We start from the raw sequence: 22,381 nt of genomic DNA on the forward strand, positions 1-22,381 counted from the left end.
ATAGTCAAAAGACCATTCATTCGTGCAACAGGAAATAATTGTTTGAGAAAAATTTTTTTCATTTCATAGAATTTTTTCAAAAATATATTTTTCAAGTGAATTGTGCGGAATCTTTTTTTTATAATAAAATGCAATGAATGTTATTTTAGGCATTAATAGGACAAAGTTCATTCATTCTCACTACAGGAAATCATTTTTAAGAAAAAATGTCAAAAAGTCATAACCCTATCACAAATGCTCGAAAATCGGCCTGGACGATAAATAACGTATAAAATTCTGATTCAGATTTAACACAAAAAGGGTATGATATCCCCAGCTTTTATAATACTGCAGAAAAAGCATCAGGCAATTTTGAGTCCAATTAGCAATGTTCGTTCATCTGTTTGGATGGGTGGAGCGCATGATACTTCTCGAACGGATCAACCGATTTTTGTTCAAACTTAGTTTAAGTGCGAATCTATATACGAGTATATTGGTCCACTCCTTCGGTTACCTCCCCACAAAAGTTCAAAACTTTTCCCTCAAATGGTGAGCAAAATAACATTCGAAGGCAGTAAACGATTTGGTCCACACTTTTTACATCGAACCTCGCACACGAACGGAAAAGTACAGTTTAAGAGCTGCTTTCGAATCCCTTTGATTTTTGTTGTATTCGCTGACCCCATTTCGACGGTAGAAGTTTTTTCAGAACAAGTCCATACTTCCTGAGAAAATAGCCCGAAAGCTGTAAAAACCTCTATGGTACTACGAAAACTTTCGAACGGATTAGCCGCTTCGTTCCAACATTTAGTCTTGGTAATATTTTATCCAAACTTAGTTTAAGTTCGAAGATGGGCAATATCGGTCCACAACTTCGGGTAACTCCCACAAAAAAATTTAAGGCATGTTCTCCAATTTCCTTGATTTTTTTTGCAACCACTTATATTCAAATCTCAACCTGTAAAAGTTACCATGACCTTTCATATAAAATCAATAAATATTCCAACAAAAAGTTTTATGACCCTGCTTTAAATGACTTTTTGATTTCGTAAGACTTCTGAGCTTCTAAAATTATCTGAGAGCAAACACCAAGTCTAAGCCATAATATTAGGGTCGATAAAGTACAAAGGTAATTGAAAATATTCCATTATTTAAATAACCTTGCAGTATAAATTTGAGTATTATCATGCTCATAACCCCACCGCAGTTGACCACTAGGGTACTTTTTACAACATCGTATCCCTGTATGATATGTTGATGAGTTTTAACCTAATGCTAAGTTTACATTTACGAAATCCACTCGATTTCATCTGTCAATTCCATAGCTCAAACGTCAAATGAAATCTCATCTGAAATCCATTGGATTTCATTTGACGTTTAACCTATGGATTTGACAGATGAAATCGAGTGGATTTCGTAAATGTAAACATAGCATAAGATTGCATAACATTTTTATTATAAAGTGATTCGATAAAAAGACTTCCGCACAAAAAGCTTTTATAGTTTTTATTTTTCAGAACTTTTGACAATTTTTTGAAGTCACTGTATGCAGATATTTAACTGAAAAAAAGGTATGGGGGCACACGACATAACCAAAATCACATCGCCGTTTGTTTCTCCCCAATTTTATCATCGTATAATAACATATGTATATATCATTTAATATTATATATAACTTTATTTCATATATCATAAAAATTAAAAGTGATTTGTGTGGGATTTTTTTAAAATTTAAATGGAACACAAGTTATTTTAGTCATTAATAGTCAAAAGACCATTCATTCGTGCAACAGGAAATAATTGTTTGAGAAAAATTTTTTTCATTTCATAGAATTTTTTCAAAAATATATTTTTCAAGTGAATTGTGCGGAATCTTTTTTTTATAATAAAATGCAATGAATGTTATTTTAGGCATTAATAGGACAAAGTTCATTCATTCTCACTACAGGAAATCATTTTTAAGAAAAAATGTCAAAAAGTCATAACCCTATCACAAATGCTCGAAAATCGGCCTGGACGATAAATAACGTATAAAATTCTGATTCAGATTTAACACAAAAAGGGTATGATATCCCCAGCTTTTATAATACTGCAGAAAAAGCATCAGGCAATTTTGAGTCCAATTAGCAATGTTCGTTCATCTGTTTGGATGGGTGGAGCGCATGATACTTCTCGAACGGATCAACCGATTTTTGTTCAAACTTAGTTTAAGTGCGAATCTATATACGAGTATATTGGTCCACTCCTTCGGTTACCTCCCCACAAAAGTTCAAAACTTTTCCCTCAAATGGTGAGCAAAATAACATTCGAAGGCAGTAAACGATTTGGTCCACACTTTTTACATCGAACCTCGCACACGAACGGAAAAGTACAGTTTAAGAGCTGCTTTCGAATCCCTTTGATTTTTGTTGTATTCGCTGACCCCATTTCGACGGTAGAAGTTTTTTCAGAACAAGTCCATACTTCCTGAGAAAATAGCCCGAAAGCTGTAAAAACCTCTATGGTACTACGAAAACTTTCGAACGGATTAGCCGCTTCGTTCCAACATTTAGTCTTGGTAATATTTTATCCAAACTTAGTTTAAGTTCGAAGATGGGCAATATCGGTCCACAACTTCGGGTAACTCCCACAAAAAAATTTAAGGCATGTTCTCAAATTTCCTTGATTTTTTTTGCAACCACTTATATTCGCTGCCGCCATTACGACGCACAGTGGTCGAAATCACTGATCTAGCGGCGCGAAATTAATAACTTGCAAACGAATGGAGATATGTTTCTGAAATTTTGCACAAACGTAGTATGTGTCCATAGGTAATAATGGACTAAATATGAACAACATCGGCTAATATTTTGGTATAGCCGCCATATAAAGGTACCTCCTGATATTCGATATTTTGAAGATTTAAGCAAACCTTTCCATCCAAATTAGTTGCAATTTGGTAGGTAGGGGTTCTAGTGGCCACTAAACTTTTCCACCAAAAATTGTCGACATAGGTCCACGTTTGGGTATAGGCCCCTTTTAGGTACCTCCCGATTTTCAGTATTTTGGGGGATTTGAACTACATTTTCTGTCCAAATTAGGTGTAATGTGGTATTTGGAGTTCCCAGTGGACACAAACATTCTCCATCAAAAATTGTGGACATAAGACTACGTTCTGATATTTTCTCCATATAACGGTACCTCCTAATATTTGATATTTTGAGGATTTTGTCCATATTTTCAGACCAAATAAGCTGAATTTTGGCATTGGAGGTTCTGGGTAGTTATATATCTTTTCCACCAAAAATTGTGAACATATGGCAACGTTTTGATATAGCCCCCATATAATTGTACTGCCCAAGATTTGCTATTTTGAGGATTTAGGTTACATTTTCCATGCATTTATCAGCAAGATTTGCGGCTATTTACAGCCAAAAGTTGATTATTTGGAATTTGTCGACCTGTGTGCGACCGTACAAGTTTTTTTCAGTGGCAAGTTAATGGGCCGAAAGCCGTAAAAACCCCTTTGGCACCATGTGTAGTGACTGAAGTTCACGATAACCCTCAAACGAATGAATCGATTTGGTCCAAAATTTGGCCTTCCTCCGCTTGTCTATAAAAGAGCGCGATAAATGAATATAATCGTGACCTCTAATGTATTAGGATAGAATCGACACAGTCTTCATTTTGGCTGCATTGCTGTTCAATTTCCAGAAGTAAGTAGTTCAATTGAACGATTCGCTGAAAGGAGCATGTGAACTAGTTACGGTCGATATTTCAAAACTTCTACAATGAAGTACAGGTTCAAATTCTTATTTTCTGATAAATTTCGCCTATGGGGCCCTCAATAGGTCGACATTTCAAAATTTCTACAATGAACTTGCAATATAATTATTATATTCTGATTGTGGACTAAATGGCAGCATAAATTTCACCAAAGATGCCTCTCAATAGGTCGTATGATCACATATATTAAGGCTTTTCAAAAAAATCCTAGAAAATCGTTTTTCAAAAATTTCCATTTTTTTTAATTAATTTCTTATTGGAAATCGAGCTTAATGATTAATAATACATCTGAAAAAGGAATGCCGACGGCTCGAACCCACACACCCACCACTATGTGACATGACATGTTTCGCCTTTTGGTAAAGAAGGCTCCTCAGACATATCGGATGTGGGACGGCTTCGCTATCATCTAACTTTTACTCTTTCAAATGCAGTTTTTTTTACAGTGCTGAATGTGTTTTTTAAGTCATTTTATGGCTTTCATGACAAACGCTTAGCATAGCCTTGAAAGTTATGAGTTTGGCTCTGAACACTAACACGCCGTGACAACACTTTTTGTCCTTGTGTTTTTCAAGGACGTGGATTCAAACCTCAGCCTGGCTCAGCTGATTTTATTTATTTTGAAAATTTTGCATTTTAGGCGTAACATTCCGATCCCATCTAATATACATCCATCAAGAAAAACATGCTCTGTACATGTGCCATTTCCTTACTTAAATGACAAATGCTTAAAGTGTGAGTACACAAATGAAATGTATCTTACGGATATTCGGATATGTGGACTACTATCGCGTCCTATGACGGCATGGCGGCGGTGTTTAAGTCAAACATATTTTATGGGTATTTGCTTGCCATTCCTATAATTCGTACGTCCATTGGGATTTTTTGTTTCAACATTTAGTTGTCATGGCTGCTGTTGTTGTTGTGTCGCGATAACATACATTTACATATTTTGCAAGTAAAACATTGCGGCCTTAAGTTGTCCGAAGCGAACAAACGTATGCTTTATTGCTTATGGCAGTTTAAATCAAGCATGGTCACATTTGGCACGGCGGTGCCGATGATTTTCGGCAATTTACACACACACGACCCGAATGCACAGAAAGAGCATACAAAAGAGAACAAACGTTTTGATTTGTTATTGTTTTATAGATTGCGTGAATACAAACTTACTAACACACTGTTATAAGTTGACAATATTCTGAATACATTCACATTTTCTCAGTTCTCTTTTTGGTCATGCCTGGTTTAAATAGATGAACTGATATTCGTATGTAGTACATTTGTTAAATCACATAGATTCACAATAAGGTGAACTAAGTGTTTGCAATAAGTGGTGGATGGATGGGAGAGAGGGGGAGGTTTTTATATTGTCCCGTTTTCTTTAACTACCCCCAACGAGCGTCGTAATGGTCGGCGTTAGTTAGTAGGTACATAATTTTGTGTAAGAAACGGAAACACCAATTGAGTTTAAGTACCAAAAGACATGTGGGGGTATTCTTTGCGGCATTTGCTATGCTTTTCCGCATGAAAGGCAAACAAATAAGGAAACTTTTATTATTCATTATGCAAAGTTTTGTACTTTTATTTAGGTATTTTCTTTGTTTTTATTGTATTCTCACAAGCTATAAAGAATCTTTTATTTATTTTCGGAGAATTGGCGAAAACATTCGACTAGCAAAAATTTTTTATCACTAATGAGAAATTTTATTTAAAGAGCAATGTAGAGCTCACTTTTAAGATAAGTTATTATCTTGTAAATACACCTTATTAAAAACAAATAATTAAAAAAGGATCATGATCTCCCGGCATTTATGTCGCATAAATCACTACATCTCAATATATACTTCATTCGCAATTTCCTCTCAAACAACGTAACACATGTTCACCAAAATATTTCCCATTATTTCACATCACATGTTTTGAATGCGTAACTTTATGACGTTCTGAAAAATTCTGTTTTTACTTCTTAACATCAACGCTAAACAAAACAAAAAGTTAAGAAACTTCAAAATTCGTATATCCAATTCTTCTTACCCATAACATAAGAAATCAAAAAAAAAAAAATGTCATAAAAGTCGTGCTTTTGGAAAGGTGGGTGGTTAGCTAGAGCATCGGTAGCTATGTGTTGTCACTGATGTGGATAATTGAGATTGCGTGGGATGCACAACAAAAATAGGTTCAAAAACATAAAGTATGTGTACCATAAGATTTCTGCTAAATGATACGAAAAATCGTTTAACCTTCAGTAACCTAAAAGTTGTCATGAAAAAGTAGAAATGTAATCAACTGTGTAGTAAGAATTAGCAAAATCGTACACGGAAATTGTTGAAGTACTATTTTACTTTTGGCACAGTGTCTTGAAAAAGTGGATTGTTAACTTAAAATCTCATAAACAACACAAATATGAAAATTTTACATCCACTCCACTCTCCACTTGATCTGATCTTCCTTTTCTCTGAAAATCCTTAAAAACACCAAATCATTGTAAAGTAATGTCGCCAATGAAAATATTCCTTAAAAAGATATTACGAGCTCAGCATCGGTTTTGCTATGTTAGGAAAGGCTGGGTATTAAGGTGATGACTTTTCGACTTTACTCTCAACTTTTTATACCCTCCACTATAGTATGGAGGGTATATTAAGTTTGTTTTTTTCTGTTTGTAACACATCGAACTAATAATTTGCAACCCTAGAAAGTATCTATATTCTTGATAAGGATAAAATTCTAAGACAATCTAGCCAATTGAAACAGATATTTGAAACAGATCGCTAAAATGTTGCACCCGTGTGTGTTTTTCCATAGGCAGGGCAAGTTCGAAGTTGGGCTATATAGGTCCACGTTTTGGTATATAACGGTACTACCCGATTAAAGGCTTCTTGAGGATTTTAGCTAAAAGTTTTGACAGAACTAGCGGAAAATTGGCATTTGAGGTTCATAATGGCCAAGAAATTGATCCACTAAAAATTGTCAAGATAGGTCTACGTTATGGTATTTTAGCCACATTTTTTGATCGAATCAGCTCAAATTTGACATTTGAAAATCCCAATGGCAAAGAAATTGCTCCACTAAATATTGTCAAGATAGGCCCACTTTTTGGTATAGCCCCATATAACGGTACCTCCCGATTTAAGGTATTTTGAAGATTTTAGCTACATTTTCCGCCCAACTTGGCTTCAATTTAACACTTAGAGTTTCAAGAAGTCAAAAAACTTCTGCACCAAAAATGGAGGAGATAGATCCACATTTTGGTAGGGGCCCCATATAACGTTACCTCTCGATTTAAAGTTTTGGTAAGGGCCCCATGTAACGGCACCTCCCGATTTAAAGTATTTCAGCTACATTTTTTGACCGAATTAGCTCAAATTTGACATTGGAGATTCTAAATGACCAAAAAACTTCTCCGCTAAAAATTGCCCACCTAAGTCCACGTTATGGTATAGCCCCCGATTTAAATAATTTTGAGACTTAGCTACATTTTTGGACCGAATTAGCTGAAATTTGACACTTCAGGTTCGCAATGACCAAAAAACTTCTCCACTAAATTTGGCAAGATAGGTCCACGTTTTGGTATAGCCCTCGATTTAAAGTATTTTGGGGATTTTAGCTAAATTTTTTGACCGTAATTTGTAATTTGACATTGGAGGTTATCAGTGGTCCCCAAACCTCTCCACCAAAAATCGTCAATGTAGGTACATGTTTTGGAATAGCCCCCATATAACGGTACTCCCGATTTTCGGCATTTTGAGGATTTTAACTAAAAATTTTAACCGAACAAGCTGTAAATTGAAGTTTTCCAAACATACTTGGGTTCTAAAAACATTATTTCGATGAGACACAGATTCATCGCATCAAAGCGTCCGGCCGGAGAGATATGTAAATTCATCTGGAGGGTCATTCAGGATTTCTTAGAGTCATTGCTGAATAAATGTGTTAGTGTGGGTGTTTTCCCTCGAGCGTGGAAATCCGTTATCGCCCTTCTGAAGTCGCCAGATAAGTTCAGGAGTAATCCTTGATCTTATCGTGGCATCAGTCTTCTTTCAGTACTGGGCAAAGTTCTGGAAGAGGAAAATATTGCATCGGCTTAAGGAGAGGCAGAGTCGGAATGGCAATTTTTAAGGCAAGTTTTAAACCAGGCCGTAGTGTAGAAGACGCACGATTGCATTTAAAGCGATATGTGGATGAGATTACGAGTCAATGTGTCTTGGGAATATTTGTTGACTTTGACCTACAGAAAGTAGGTGACTTGCTCTATTGATACAAACAATGGAGTTTGCACTGATGTTGTTCGGAGTTGTCCACAGGGTCCATTTATTTGGAACCTAATGATGCATCCACTACTGCAACAATTTGACTCGCTTTGCAATGTCTGTGAATATGCAGATAATTTGCTCATTCTGATTGAGGCTCAATCTCGCTCTGAGATGGAACATTTGGGCTCCAGAATGATGTCTGTTGTTCGTAATAGGGTTACTAGAATTAGTTTCTAATTTGCAAGAGAGAGGGATAGAGAGAGAAATGTGTGACAATGCTAATTAAGGGTAGATTGTCTAGCATCCAAGTGTCACCTTCGATGGTCGTGGTCTCTTGTAATGGGTGAGATGATGATAATCGGCTCAAAGAGAAAATGTGCAGATACTCATCTCATCAGATCATGCAGATCATGATGCTGGTATGTCTCCTTATATGCCGCACTGAGGCTATGCAGGTCTTGTCAAACGTGTCATTTTTATCCAAGAAAAGTCTACCCATTGTTTCCACTGATTTGCGAGTATAAGGTATGGAGAGTTTCGGTGACTTGGATCGCAAGGCGCGGCTGGGGGTGTTCGTAATCTCTGGATGACAATCTAGATGGAACGAGTGAGAAAATAGTCGAGTAACATTCAGATTTATCCCGGATATTACTTTTGCCGTGACGAAGCCCGATTTTGGTTTCGGCCTTCAACTGGGATTCCTGTTAACTGGGCATGGGCATCTCAATGAATCTTTGCATAGCAGAAACCTTTCTGGCACTTCATCGTGCACTTGTGGGGCTCCAGTCGAAGACTGGCTGCATGTGTTGTATGAGTGTTCTCATTATAAAGACTTCAGTAACCTCTATTATATGGGTATTACCAGTATTGATGACCAATGGGATGTGTGTGAAGTGCTATCCACTAGCTCAGGTCTTGGAACTTTGGCAATAGGGAGTTCAGCTTTGCAAAACGTTAGTGCAGGTCATTGTGTCTTAATGTTGTTTCCTTGGGTCTATATAGGCTTAAAAGCGTATATTGCCACTGGGGATTGCCAGTACCATGGTTGCATGGGACCGAAACTGCAAGTAACTCCGTTACGGGATCTGACCTTAGGTAATTTTTCCAGTACCGCAGGTGGTACGTAGAATTGGGTAATCTTAAATCTCCACCATGCCATCACAGATCTTTTAGATCTTGTCGGAGCACTTTCAAACTTAATCGGTTGCCGTTCGCCAGCTTCAGAGCGGAAGAGGTAATTGGGCCCCGCAGTGTTGCACTCTTTCCATTCCCCGATCGTGTCTAATCTTACTCACTTTCTGTGACCAGTCCCGCATTGTATGTAACAAAAACTGGTAGTAGTCTTGACTACACAGTTTGACCGGAGACTTTTAGTACCGCGGTAGTCATGATCCGCTAGATCTCTTGATCTAGCCTGACTATGGTGAGGAACCCATTAGTTGCAACGCAGCGGTTGTGGTTTGGACCCATATCGTGGGTAGAACTTCGTTCGGTGTGGAGTTGCATTCTCAGCCCAGTGCTGCGACCAATACACCAGCTGACGTGTAAGGTAGTCCTCAACCCTAAGAGTCCCCTTCCCTAAGAGGGAAGTGAAGCCCATAATTGTGGATCTTCGAATTTGGAAATATATTTGGAGGCTTTGTGGAGAGCTACACTCGGTAGCCTACTGGGTGAGGGTATAAAATGAAAGAACAAGACAAAAGTGACGGCCATTGCAGCACAACTGGGCGCACACCAAACTTCAAGAATGTCGATATACTAACTCGAGAAACGAATGGCAGACGAAGATGCATGTTGGAAATGCTCCACATAATAAATGTACCAGTGGAAACCCGAATAAACTACAAGATGGACACAGAGCACTGTGCTCAAATATACCGAGACATTATTGAGAAACATAAGAACTTTGGTTAGTCGAAAATGAGTTGTGATCAAGTGAGAATGGGTAGTGGCAATTAGTAAAACCAGAAAAATATAAAATGTAATTATTTCGTACATATTTTTGTTTATACATTTATATAACTAAATGTTACCTGTTCTTTCATTTGAAACTTAAAGAAATCTCTGATGATGATCATGGACGATGATCGAAATATTGGAAGAAATAAATAAAAATTAAAAACAAAACAAAACAAAAAATCTATTGTTTTTCAATTTCTGACCTGAAAGCCAAACAAAACAGCAAAAAGAGAAAAGTGAGCGCTAGAAACTCGAGATGTACATGAGTCAGAATGAACTCCGAATTTTACCACAGGGTAGAGCATTCGACTGATGACCATGACGAAGATACTGAAGGGAATCTGGTAACTGATACAAAAATCGTACTAAGAATCTGAAAAGATGTGATCTCCTGGTACAAAAGATAGGCGGCGATTAAGATACCCCGCAACCAATCTCAAACTACGACATTAAACGTGTACTACCTAGCAAAAGTGAGACCGAGGATATGTGCCATCTACAGGGACATAAATCTCCTGCCAAAGGCGTATAAAGGCAAACGAATTAATTTAGCCACGCCAAAGCGGTTGTAGACTTTGGAAGTCCACCATAGACCAGATCTTTATTATATATGACTTCCAAACTAATTGATTATGTTGCTGAAATTTTGCACAAAATCAGCTGTATCTGTGGGTGATAATGGGCCTTATAGGACAGCATCAGCTCATATTTTGCTTAGCGGCCATGTAATTGTACCACCCGATTTTTAATGCCTTTGTTACATTCTTCACTCAAAGCAGTTGTAATCCTGTAGTTTGGCTTCCCAGGAGGCAGAAGCAATTTTCAGCACGTTTTTATAAAGCCTTTGCGTAACCGTACTTCTAGATTTAAGATATTTTGAAAGTCTAGAAGACATTTATCAACCAAATGGGCAGTTACTTTGCATACCATGTTCTCACTCAGGGATTTCAACCAGCGTACAAGAGGCAAAATAAAAGTGTGGAGTGTGGTAAAATTGAAAATAGCTTTATTCACTTCAAATATTTTAAAAATAGAACAACTGATTTACTTCAACTTACGTATCGAGTTTTAGTGGTCGATAACTACTTATTTTGTGCGACTAGTCCTTGTTATATTAATGGTCTGGTATGTTGGTTTTTTTACTACCAAAAAGCTCTGTATAAACCCATTATTTGGTAATGTGATTTTTCGTTGTTATGCCTGCGGATGATATGTCATATTTACTTGACTAACTCATTTTTAAATTCACTCACTCTACTTAAAGTTGCAAATAATTTGATAGTGCGAACGACCACTGTTTAAACGCCACGCTTGTATTTATCGATAACGTCTAGAAACTGCATGTTAAACAAACCATGAAATAAAAGTAAAAGTTCTTCCACCAACCATATAGCCGGTGTGTATGTAATACACGTTTTCATACGCACAAATAAATAAATGAAATTTGCACAACTGTTTGGGTTAACATTTCTTGGCAAAAACTCCAAATTTGTTAAAAAATGTGAAAATCACGTTCGAACAGTAGCAGTAAAAATAACTGATTACGCCGCAATCATTGACAGTGAAATTCTGAAATAAGGTAGCATTTCTTTATTTTAAATTAACCGCACACACACGACAATTTACTATCTTTTTAACTTTAAGCAGCAGTCCGAGCGACGAGTCAACATCTAGATAACTTAAATTAATGATAAATTAACAAAAATAAATAAACATAACAAATTGAAGAAGATATACATACGAGTATGTTATTATAACTGTGTATATTATATTGTGTAGTAGTTATTTATACGAAAGATAAAAAGTATGGCTCTTAATGTGTGCATTAAAATGTTTTTTATTAAGTCTTAAGCCAAAAAGAACTTGTTTTGTCATACTTTGTAAATAGGTACCAGTTGTGAATATATTTAAAGAAACAAACATATGTACGTGGGCTTGAATTAACACATTAAGAACTGGAAATAAAAATGTACCAATTCAAAAGTGTTTCATGATTGTGCAATCACTATTTTACGCAATAGCTTTGATCATGTTTTATAGCTTTTTCGGAACAAATGTGTAGAGGTTGTTTTCAGTTCATGAAGGAACTAGTTCTACAGAACTAATCATTGAATGTGAAATAGGTCTGTTAATGTTTGAAGTTCAGTTCAGTAGGGCCACGAGAAGACTTCTTTCACATCGAGGAATGCAATTAAAAGAGGCATCACTGTCGGCGTGAAAGTTGAAAAGATTGTGCTTTAGCAAATACCAAATCTACCGGGGGGAAGTGGGGAAAAAGGTGTAAGGCGAGAATAGGAGCAAAATAACAGATCTGAGGAATCTGGTGGAGATAACTGATGATGCAATAGAGGTCATATTAGTCTCATCTCTTTTAAAGATCTCATGCCGAATCCACGATTATTAAAAAATATATATTTTTAATAAATCGACAATTATAAAAAATATATTTTTTTAAATCCACGATTATTAAAAGATATTTGTTTAAACACGATTATTTCTTTTATAATCGTTTATTTGAAAAATGTTTTTTAAAATCTAAGATTATTAACAAATATCTTTTAAATAAACGATTATAAAAAGATATTTTGTTTAAATCCAGGATTATTAAAAAATATTTTTTTTTTAAATCCAGGATTATTTAAAAATATTTTTTTTAAATCCACGATTAGATAACTAATGATGCAATAGGGGTAATATTAGACTCAACGATTATTAAAAATATATATTTTTAGAAAATCCACGATTAATATTTTTTTTAATCCAAGATTATTAGAAAAAAAATTACAATACTACATATTAACTAACAAAAAATATTTTTTAAAAATCCACGATATTTAAAAAAATATTTTAATAATCCAGGATTTTTTATAAAATATTTTTCAATGAAAATTAAATCAATTTTAACTACATTCCACTTTAAATAAAACTTGTTGTTTTAAAAATTTAAAAACAACAAAACCCGAGATTAACCTGAAATTATTTTACAACAATAAAATAATACACATCTCGACAAAACTGCCAAATTAAAAATATATTTTTTTAATCCATGATTATAAAAAAATATTTTTTTAATCAAAGATTATAACAAAATGTTTTTTAATCAATGATTATAAAAAATATTTTTTAAGTCCACGATTATAGCAACACATTTTTTTTTTAAATCGACGATTATAAAAAAATATTTTTTTACAATCCATATTTTTTTAAATAAACGATTATAAAAAAAATATATTTTTTTTAAATCCAAACTTATTGAAAAATGTTTTTTTTTAATTCCGCGATTTAAAAAAAAAATATTTTTTTAAACCCAAAATTATTGAAAAATGTTTTTTTTTAATCCACAGTTTTTAAAAACTATTTTTTTAAAAATCCACTAATATTAAATTTTTTAAATCCATTACTATTAGAAAAATATTTTTTTTTAAACCCATTACTATTTAAAAAATATCTTTTTAAAATCCACGATTACTTTTTTTTTAATTCCACGATTATTCAAAAATATTTTTTTACAAATCCACGACTATTAATTTTTTTAATCCACGATTATTAACTTTTTAATACACGATTATTAATTTTTTTAGTTCACGATTATTAATTTTTTTTAATCCACGATTATTAAAAAATATTTTTCTAAACTCCAAAATGATTGGAATACACTTTTTTTAATTCCACGATTTTTAAAAAATATTTTTCTGAAATACAAAATTATTAAAAAATGTTTTTTTAATCAACGATTTTTAAAAAATATTTTTGTAAATATCCACGATTATTTAAAAAAATTAAATCTATTATTATTTTAAAATAATTTTGGTAAATATCCACGATTATTAAAAAAAATAAATTCATTATTATTTAAAAAATATTTTTTTTTAAATCCACGATTATTATTTTTTTTAATACACGATTATTAATTTTTTTAATCCACGATTATTAATTTTTTAATCCACGAATATTATTTTTTAATCCACGATTATTATTTTTTAATCCACGATAATTATTTTAATCCACGATTTTTAAAAAAAGTATTTAAAAATCCACGATTATTATTTTTTAAACTGCGATTATTAGTTTTTTTAATCCACGATTATTATTTTAATCCATGATTATTAAAAATATATTTAAAAATCCACGATGATTAAAAATATATTTAAAAATCCACGATGATTAAAAATATATTTAAAAATCCACGATTATTAAAAAAATATTTAAAAATCCACGATTATTAAAAAAATATTTAAAAATCCACGATTATTAAAAATATATTTAAAAATCCACGATTATTAAAAAAATATTTAAAAATCCACAATTATTAAAAATATATTCAAAAATCCACGATGATTAAAAATATATTTAAAAATATATTATTTATTTATTAAAAAAATATTTAAAAATCCACGATTATTAAAAAAATATTTAAAAATCCACGATTATTAAAAATATATTTAAAAATCCACGATTATTAAAAAAATATTTAAAAATCCACAATTATTAAAAATATATTCAAAAATCCACGATGATTAAAAATATATTTAAAAATCCACGATTATTAAAAAAATATTTAAAAATCCACGATTATTAAAAAATATTTAAAAATCCCCGATTATTAAAAAAATATTTAAAAATCCACGATTATTAAAAATATATTTAAAAATCCACGATTATTAAAAAAATATTTAAAAATCCACGATTATAAAAAAATATTTAAAAATCCACGATTATTAAAAAAATATTTAAAAGTCCACGATTATTAAAAAATTATTTAAAAAACCAAGATTATTAAAAAATATTTAAAAATCCACGATTATTAAAAAAATATTTAAAAATCCACGATTATAAAAAAATATTTAAAAATCCACGATTATTAAAAAAATATTTAAAAATCCACGATTATTAAAAAAATATTTAAAAATCCATGACTATTAAAAAAATATTTAAAAATCCACGATTATTAAAAAAATGTTTAAAAATCCACGATTATTAAAAAAATATTTAAACATCCACGATTATTAAAAAAATATATAAAAATCCACGATTATTAAAAAATATTTAAAAATCCACGAATATTTAAAAATATTTAAAAATCCACGATTATTAAAAAAATATTTAAAAATCCAAGATTATTAAAAAAATATTTAAAAATCCACGATTATTAAAAAAATTTTAAAAATCCACGATTATTAAAAATATATTTAAAAATCCACGATTATTAAAAAATTATTTAAAAATCCACGATTATTAAAAAAATATTTAAAAATCCACGATTATTAAAAAAATATTTAAAAATCCACGATTATTAAAAAAATATTTAAAAATCCACGATTATTAAAAAAATATTTAAAAAATCCACGATTATTAAAAAAATTTAAAAATCCACGATTATTAAAAATATATTTAAAAATCCACGATTATTAAAAAATTATTTAAAAATCCACGATTATTAAAAAAATATTTAAAAATCCACGATTATTAAAAAATATTTAAAAATCCCCGATTATTAAAAAAATATTTAAAAATCCACGATTATTAAAAATATATTTAAAAATCCACGATTATTAAAAAAATATTTAAAAATCCACGATTATTAAAAACCCAAAGTTATTAAGAAATATTTGAAAAATCCACTATTTTTAAAAAATATTTAAAAAATCTACGACTTTTAAAAAATATTTAAAAAATCTACGATTTTTAAAAATATTTTTAAAAAATCCACGATTATAAAAAAATTAAAATCCACGATTATTAAAAAATATTTAAAAAATCCATAATAAAAAACACGATTTTTAAATAAAATTTTAAAAATCCACGATTATTAAATTTTTTTAATAATCCACGATCATTAAAAATATTTTATTTTTTCAATTTCAATTCTTTCTTTATTGCATGTAGTATTAAAAATATTTTAAAAATCCACAAAACAAATATTTCAAAAATCCACGATTATTAAAAAATATTTTTTTAAAAAATCCAAGATTATAAAGAATATATATCTAAATATATAAAAATGGTGTAAAAAATGTATAGTAATTCATAAAATGAGAACGGCTAGGCCGATTTCTGTAAAATTTTTTGTCAGTTATTCGTATTTTCGAGGAGAAGGTCTTTACGGAAGAAAATTTTGGAAAATCTGTCTGGAAAAGTCGGAAAATTGGAAAAATCGAAAATTGAGTTTTTGTATGAAATTTTATTCCTTAATAGCGAGCCGAAGTTCGCCGGGTCCGCTAGTTCTTTATAAAAATCACGTTTAAAAAAATTTATAAATTTTTGAAAAAATATTCTCTGAAAAATTCGGGTTAAAAAAATAATCTTTAAAATATTCAGTGTTTTTGAATGAAAGACTTATTTCAGAAATTCAGTCTCCACAGTGAAACGTTTGACAACGGAATGAGGCTGATAGACTTTGCAGCGTCAAAAACAATGTAGTTAGCAGTACCAGATTTAAGCATCTCGTCATTCATAAGGTCACCTGGCTATCACCAGACCTACAAATAAGAAATGAAATTGATCACGTTCTGATAGATGGAAGATATCCATACATCCTCACATCCATCCTGAGCGAAAAAGTGATTGGACAATAGGGTTGAGCGCATACAGAAGTGTATAATTCTCCGGTATGAATACTTTAAAAACAATAATTTTTTTTTATTATTAAGTCAGAAACTTTTCTAGTAGCCCTCGTATCGGTCCACTTCTTCCGGTATCTCAACCACAGTAATATTTTGGAAAAACAAATCATACTCGATTTGTTTCTCTCCATTACGTCACAGACTGAGGGTATATCCCTGTCGGCAAAACCGGCTGATACGGTTTTACTTGGTTTATATGAATTTTAAATCAAATAATTCGAATTCTCAAATAACAAATGAAATGTTTCCAATTACAAACGGATTTCTCAAATTTAAATAAAAATGTTTCGTATTGCAGCCGAAATTTGTACACTTTTCTTAACAATTGTTAAACCCGGAACTAATAAATAATAACAAATTATATATCCGGTTTAATTTAGAAGTCAATAAACTAAAGATATCAAATATTTATAAAATTAATATAAAACATAAATTTAAAACTCTTTAAATCCAAACATTGGAAAAGGGGAAAATTATGAAAAACATTGAAATGATGTGAATGAATAAAAAATGTGTGTTGATGAAGTATGCTTAGTTTTAAAGTGTTGTTTTTGTTTGTTGTTTTTTATTGTTATGATGGTGCATCAAACTTACCTGTTCATGTTGCACGTTGGCTTACTGGTCGGGTGATGAAAAACAAACTCATAAACAACAATGAATGGAATGGAAAACGGAAGCTTGGCCCGTGTAGTCTTAGTGCAGCAGGTGGCGCTCGTTTCTATTGAACTAAGGCCATGGCAATACGCACACACTTGTCGATGGGGGAAAATGCGAGAAAATCCGGCACAGGGTTTCTATTGTTGTCTTAGCTTTCATTCAACAAGAGAAACATGGTGGTTCCACTTCTCTGCTAAGTAGCTTAAGGTGCCAATTGTTTTAGCCATAAATGTTGCTTATATGGTTGGTTATGCAGCACACAAGCAATTTAACAATTTGTTAGTCGGTGTGGTACAGATATTGTGTTTTCTTTTTTCTTTTTGTGTTTAGTTATTTTATTTATTTTTTTTCTTTTTGGCGCTTTTAGCCAAGTTAATTACTATAGTTGCACGGTTAATGTACTCATTTGTTTTCTACTTCATCAGCGTTTGTTGGTTTGTCTGTTGGTTACATCTTCATCTGAAAATTATTTTGTAAACAACTCTTGTTTCTTTTTGGGGATTTTCATGTTTTCTTCTTCTTTACATACAAATTATCATGTTTTGGTAATTTTCCTTTTGTTAAAAAAATTTCCACATTAACTCTTTGTTAACTATTTTATGGAAAATTTCCACATTTCGTTAGGTGTAATGGAGAGAGAGTCAGACAGAAGATGAAGTGGGGGTGGGTGGTTGGCTCGATTCATTAACAAAAGAAAATGAAAAATAATTTTACTTTCATTTCGTAAGCAAAACAACAATATAATAACACATAAAACAAAAACATTAAATTATAAAAAAATATTCACTTCACTTCTAAAACAACAGAAGCAACAACAAAGGCATACTCTACGCATGAGTGGCTTAAATAAGTGGTCGGGTTTATTAAGTTTCGCACTGTGACATCATAGGGCGGGCATGACGTACCTTAGATACATATGGATAATATGGGATCTCGAGTACCAACAAACAAACTAATGTAATATCCATTAAAGCAAAGAAATAATTTCGAAACTTTCATATCAAACCCCAACATGCTCACTTTGTCGTATGAACTAGGGATACGTAAAATCGATTTCGGTTAATCGATTAATCGATTATTAGCCGCAAAATGTCTAAAATTCGTAGTCGACTATTGACTGTGCGAAAACCGGATAATCGATTTTTCTTAATCGACTTTCGAAAGACGGAGTCAACTATTATTCGTAGTCGACCATTAGTCGTAGTCTATTATTATTCGTAGTCGACTATTAATCGTGGACAACTATTAGTCGTAGTTGACTATTGGTTGTGCTAAAACCCCGTAATGGACGGTACTTTTGTATACATATATACATGATGGATCGCTTCAACGAAAATGGTCGATTATATTCGATTATAATCGGTTTTCGGCGGTTAACGAATAATCGAAAGTCGACTTTTAGTACACTCTCAAATAATCGACTAACCGAAAATAGAGTTTTAATTTTTTCACGAAAACCGTATAATCGAAAAACCGATTATTGCATTCCACTGCGTATCCCTAGTATGAACAAGATTTCTAGTCGTAAAAGTAATTTTCGAAAATATCAAGTGAAATTGACCTAAAATTTGGGTTATAGCGATTCCTTTATCAATACCCAGATCGGTGTAGGGGTTTATGTAGTTGATGGTAAAATAAGAGGCTAAGACCTTTTATTTTACAATCAAAATAAAAACGCTGTTGCCGAGTTTTGAAATGAGAATCCTTGGTTTTATTATGGAGCGCACTTCCACTGCCCTCTATTTTGGTTTGGCATGGACAACAAAATTAAAAGTTCGTAGTTTGGGATACCACCATACCATGTTTACACCCTTGCCTGAGCAAAAGTTGATCATTTACCTACAGTGAACAATGCAAATTTGTTTGCTTCCAATTTCAAGAATATTTTTGCAGGGAAATTATACATCACCACCGTAGTGCAGTGGTAAGCACGTCCGCCTTATCAAAAGGTCTGCGATTCAATCCCAGACCAGTACTGGAATTCTGTGAATAATTTTTCGAGTTACCGAGAAAAAAATCGGTAACATTGGTAAGTTATCAACCAATTTTTGGTGGTGGCAAATCCCTTCAGTGTAATGTTGGCTTACATATCCTGAGTATTTCAGCCATGAAAAACTTCTCTACAGTGGTGTCGTAAGACATGCCGTTCGGACTTTGCGATAAAAAGTTGGCCCCATATCAGTGAGCCAATATGAAACGGCGTGCAATCATTAATATAAGAGAGGTCTCCCGTGTCCCTTCGGGGATGTTATATGAACATAGGTATGTAATTATACATCTTAAGATACCTGCATTTACGGCATGTATGTATCCCATGGATTCCAGGATCTCTTCATTATCTCGGCTAACATATACACCCTCGACGATTTAAGTCCGCCTTCTTGTATACTCAGCCTTTAGGACAATGAGGATACACAAGATAAGTCTCGAAGGGTGTAATAGATTTGGTCCAAACTTTACACTCGTAATATTTTCTGTGAACTTTGATCATCCTGGTTAACTATACCAAAAATTTTGAAAATGTTTTCGCTTAAATGTTTTCGAAATGTTTGCCATGGGTAGTCCTTATGGCCCACACTTAGATATTTTTCGGGTTCTATGTACAGAATTGACGCGAAAGCGAAAATATTCCGCCCAGCAGCTGCCAACTCACCACGTACTTCTTTTTTTTATACCCTCAGCATTTATGCTAACGAGGGTATATACACTTTCATACGGGCAAAATGTGCCTCATCGAAATAATGGTTTTAGACCCCAAGTATGTTTGGACGAAATTTGTTTCAGACAATTTGGAGTCGATTGAGCAATGTCCGTCCGTCTGTCTGTCTGGCTGGTTGGAGCGCACGATAACTCTCGAACGGATGAACCGATTCGGTTAAAATTTTGGCTTTCGTAATATTTTTCCCAAACTTAGTTTAAGTTCGAAGATGGGTTAAATCGGTCCACTCCTTCCGGTACCTCCCACACAAAAGTTCGAAAATGTTCGGAAAATTTGTGCGCACGATAACTCTTGAAGGGAGTAACCGATTTGGTCCATACTTTGCACATCCTGAAAAGTGTACCAGGCTTAGATAAGGTTTCAATATGAACATAATCGGTCCACTCCTTCGGGTACCTCCCACACAAAATTTCGGAAAAGTTCAGTTTAGGGCCATCTCTCGAATCGCTGATTTTTGTTTTAGCAACTTGTATTCACTGCCCCCCATACGACGGTACAAGTTTCATTAGGGGGAAGTCCATACTTCCTGAGAAAATAGCATGAAAGTTGAAAAAAACCCCTATGACACCGTGTGAGGTGGTTGGAGCGTAAGATAACTCTCGAACGGATCTGCCGTAATATTTTGTGCAAACTTAGATTAAGTTCGAAGATAAGCAATATCGGTCCACTCCTTCAGGTACCTCCCCCACAAAAGTTCAAAAATGTTCGGAAAAATTGTTCGTACGGTAACTCTTGAAGGGAGTTGACGAATTGGTCCATACTTTACACATCCTAATATATCTACCAGATATAGATCAGGTTCAAATATGGACTATATTTGTCTACTCCATCCGGTACATTCCACACAAAATTTTGGATAAGTTCACTTAAAGACCTGATATCGAATCACTTTGATTTTTGTTGAAGCAACTTGCATTCGCTGCCTCAATTACGATGGTAAAAGTTTTTTCAGGGGCAAGTCCATACTTCTTGAGCAAACAGCCCGAAGGGTGTAAAAACCCCATATGCACCATATGTAGTGGCTGGAGATCCACTTCCATAATGGTCAATGTCGATCCATTTCTTTTAGTATCTCCTCCGTAAATCTTTAATCCTAATCAACATTTTTGTCGGTTCAAACGCCCAAAATATTTAAAACCCCCTAAATACATACGTTTTTTGGGAAAAAATTGTTTCAATATACATAGGCTGAGGGTATATCTCTGTCGGCAAAGCCGACTGATACTTTTTTACTTGTTTTTTTTTTTTGAGTTCTTTCTATCGAACCGCATCCACTATAGGTCAGTATCGATGCGATTCAACAGATGCATGGATTTGGTGTTCTTCAGGGGCTGTTCCCGGTTTAGCCCCGGTCAACACAAAGACTATATTGTTTCGTAATGCAAGGACATCCGTGACCAGGTGAGATTTTTTTATTTCATGATTCAAAACAACATCCTACTCGGTGCGATGCAGATACCATTGAATAACCGTACTCCGCATTATCTGTCCGACTTTAGTTTCCTTTTGGAAGACAATAAACGTCTCCGCATTATCTGTCCGACATTAATTTCCTTTTGGAAGACAATAAACGTCTGGTTCTATGGGATTCCGTTCCAGGAAATGACTATAACAGAATTGCGCTGGCTGAGAAGATTGATGACTTCACATTTTGTACGATGAACGGGTCGGAACGCCCCACAAGGAATGTGACTGTTTTAGCTCGCCGGGCATCATCATAGCGTTCCGGATTTTGATCATAGTCGTCTCATGGCAATTCGTCATGTCGCTGGGATCAGACCACCTCCCCATAATCATGTATATGACTGATCAACATTAAAACCTCAGAGAGATGTTTCAGAGAAATCATCAGCTCTGCAGCTGCTAGGTCTATTCCTGCAGAAGAATACACGAGATAAGACTGAATAGATAGATAGATATATGTAGATAGATATTCCCATGATCATCTCGTTAATCTACACAGGCGATCCAAGAGTCAGCAAAACCAATAGCTTGGTAGTGAAGCACAAAATAAGCAAAAGCTGGGAACATACGAGGGGAACTAGAAAACTTTCTGGCTAGGCAACACGCAGTGTCGCCAGGCGTCATTCGACATTTTTTTGGAAAGTTTGACAGTTTTAGCCTTAGCGTACTCAGGACAGTTTGACATACGACCATGTGTGTTGTTTACAGTGACTTGAAAAAATCACTTTGAAAAAAATAGGATTTCACTTGCGAACAATTTCGCTGTGCGTGAACGGATAATGCAAGATCGCCATGTTATATACCTTGAGATAGAGGCACCATTGAGCACCGAAAGGCCTAAAAATCGTGTCTGTCCCGGTTAAATACTTTTATATAAGTACCCAATTCAGATATTTGCCCGTTAAATCCTCAAAAAGAGAATTTAATAATACTTTTCCCGTTTTACTACGCGCAGATTGAGA

At 33.3% G+C, this 22,381-nt stretch overlaps 1 protein-coding gene across 10 annotated transcripts in view; it reads right to left on the minus strand.

Annotated features, from left to right (window-relative positions):
- Positions 1-22,381, minus strand: part of wake (ankyrin repeat and fibronectin type III domain containing protein wide awake) — a 785,047-nt gene that overhangs the window by 91,268 nt on the left and 671,398 nt on the right. For 2 of the 10 annotated variants that reach the window (XM_073958971.1, XM_073958966.1), the window contains exon 2: positions 17,174-17,695. The exons of the other annotated variants lie outside the window; for them this stretch is intronic. Coding sequence is in view for 1 of the 2 variants with exons in the window: in XM_073958966.1 (XP_073815067.1) it covers positions 17,174-17,181 (8 nt within the window). In the remaining variant the exon portion in view is untranslated. The remainder of the gene's footprint in view (positions 1-17,173; positions 17,696-22,381) is intronic. 10 annotated transcript variants of the gene reach the window in all.

This window comes from Musca autumnalis, unplaced genomic scaffold (assembly GCF_047663935.1).
Source record: "Musca autumnalis isolate F117 unplaced genomic scaffold, ASM4766393v1 scaffold_1, whole genome shotgun sequence".
NCBI classification, from domain to species: Eukaryota; Metazoa; Arthropoda; class Insecta; order Diptera; family Muscidae; genus Musca; species Musca autumnalis.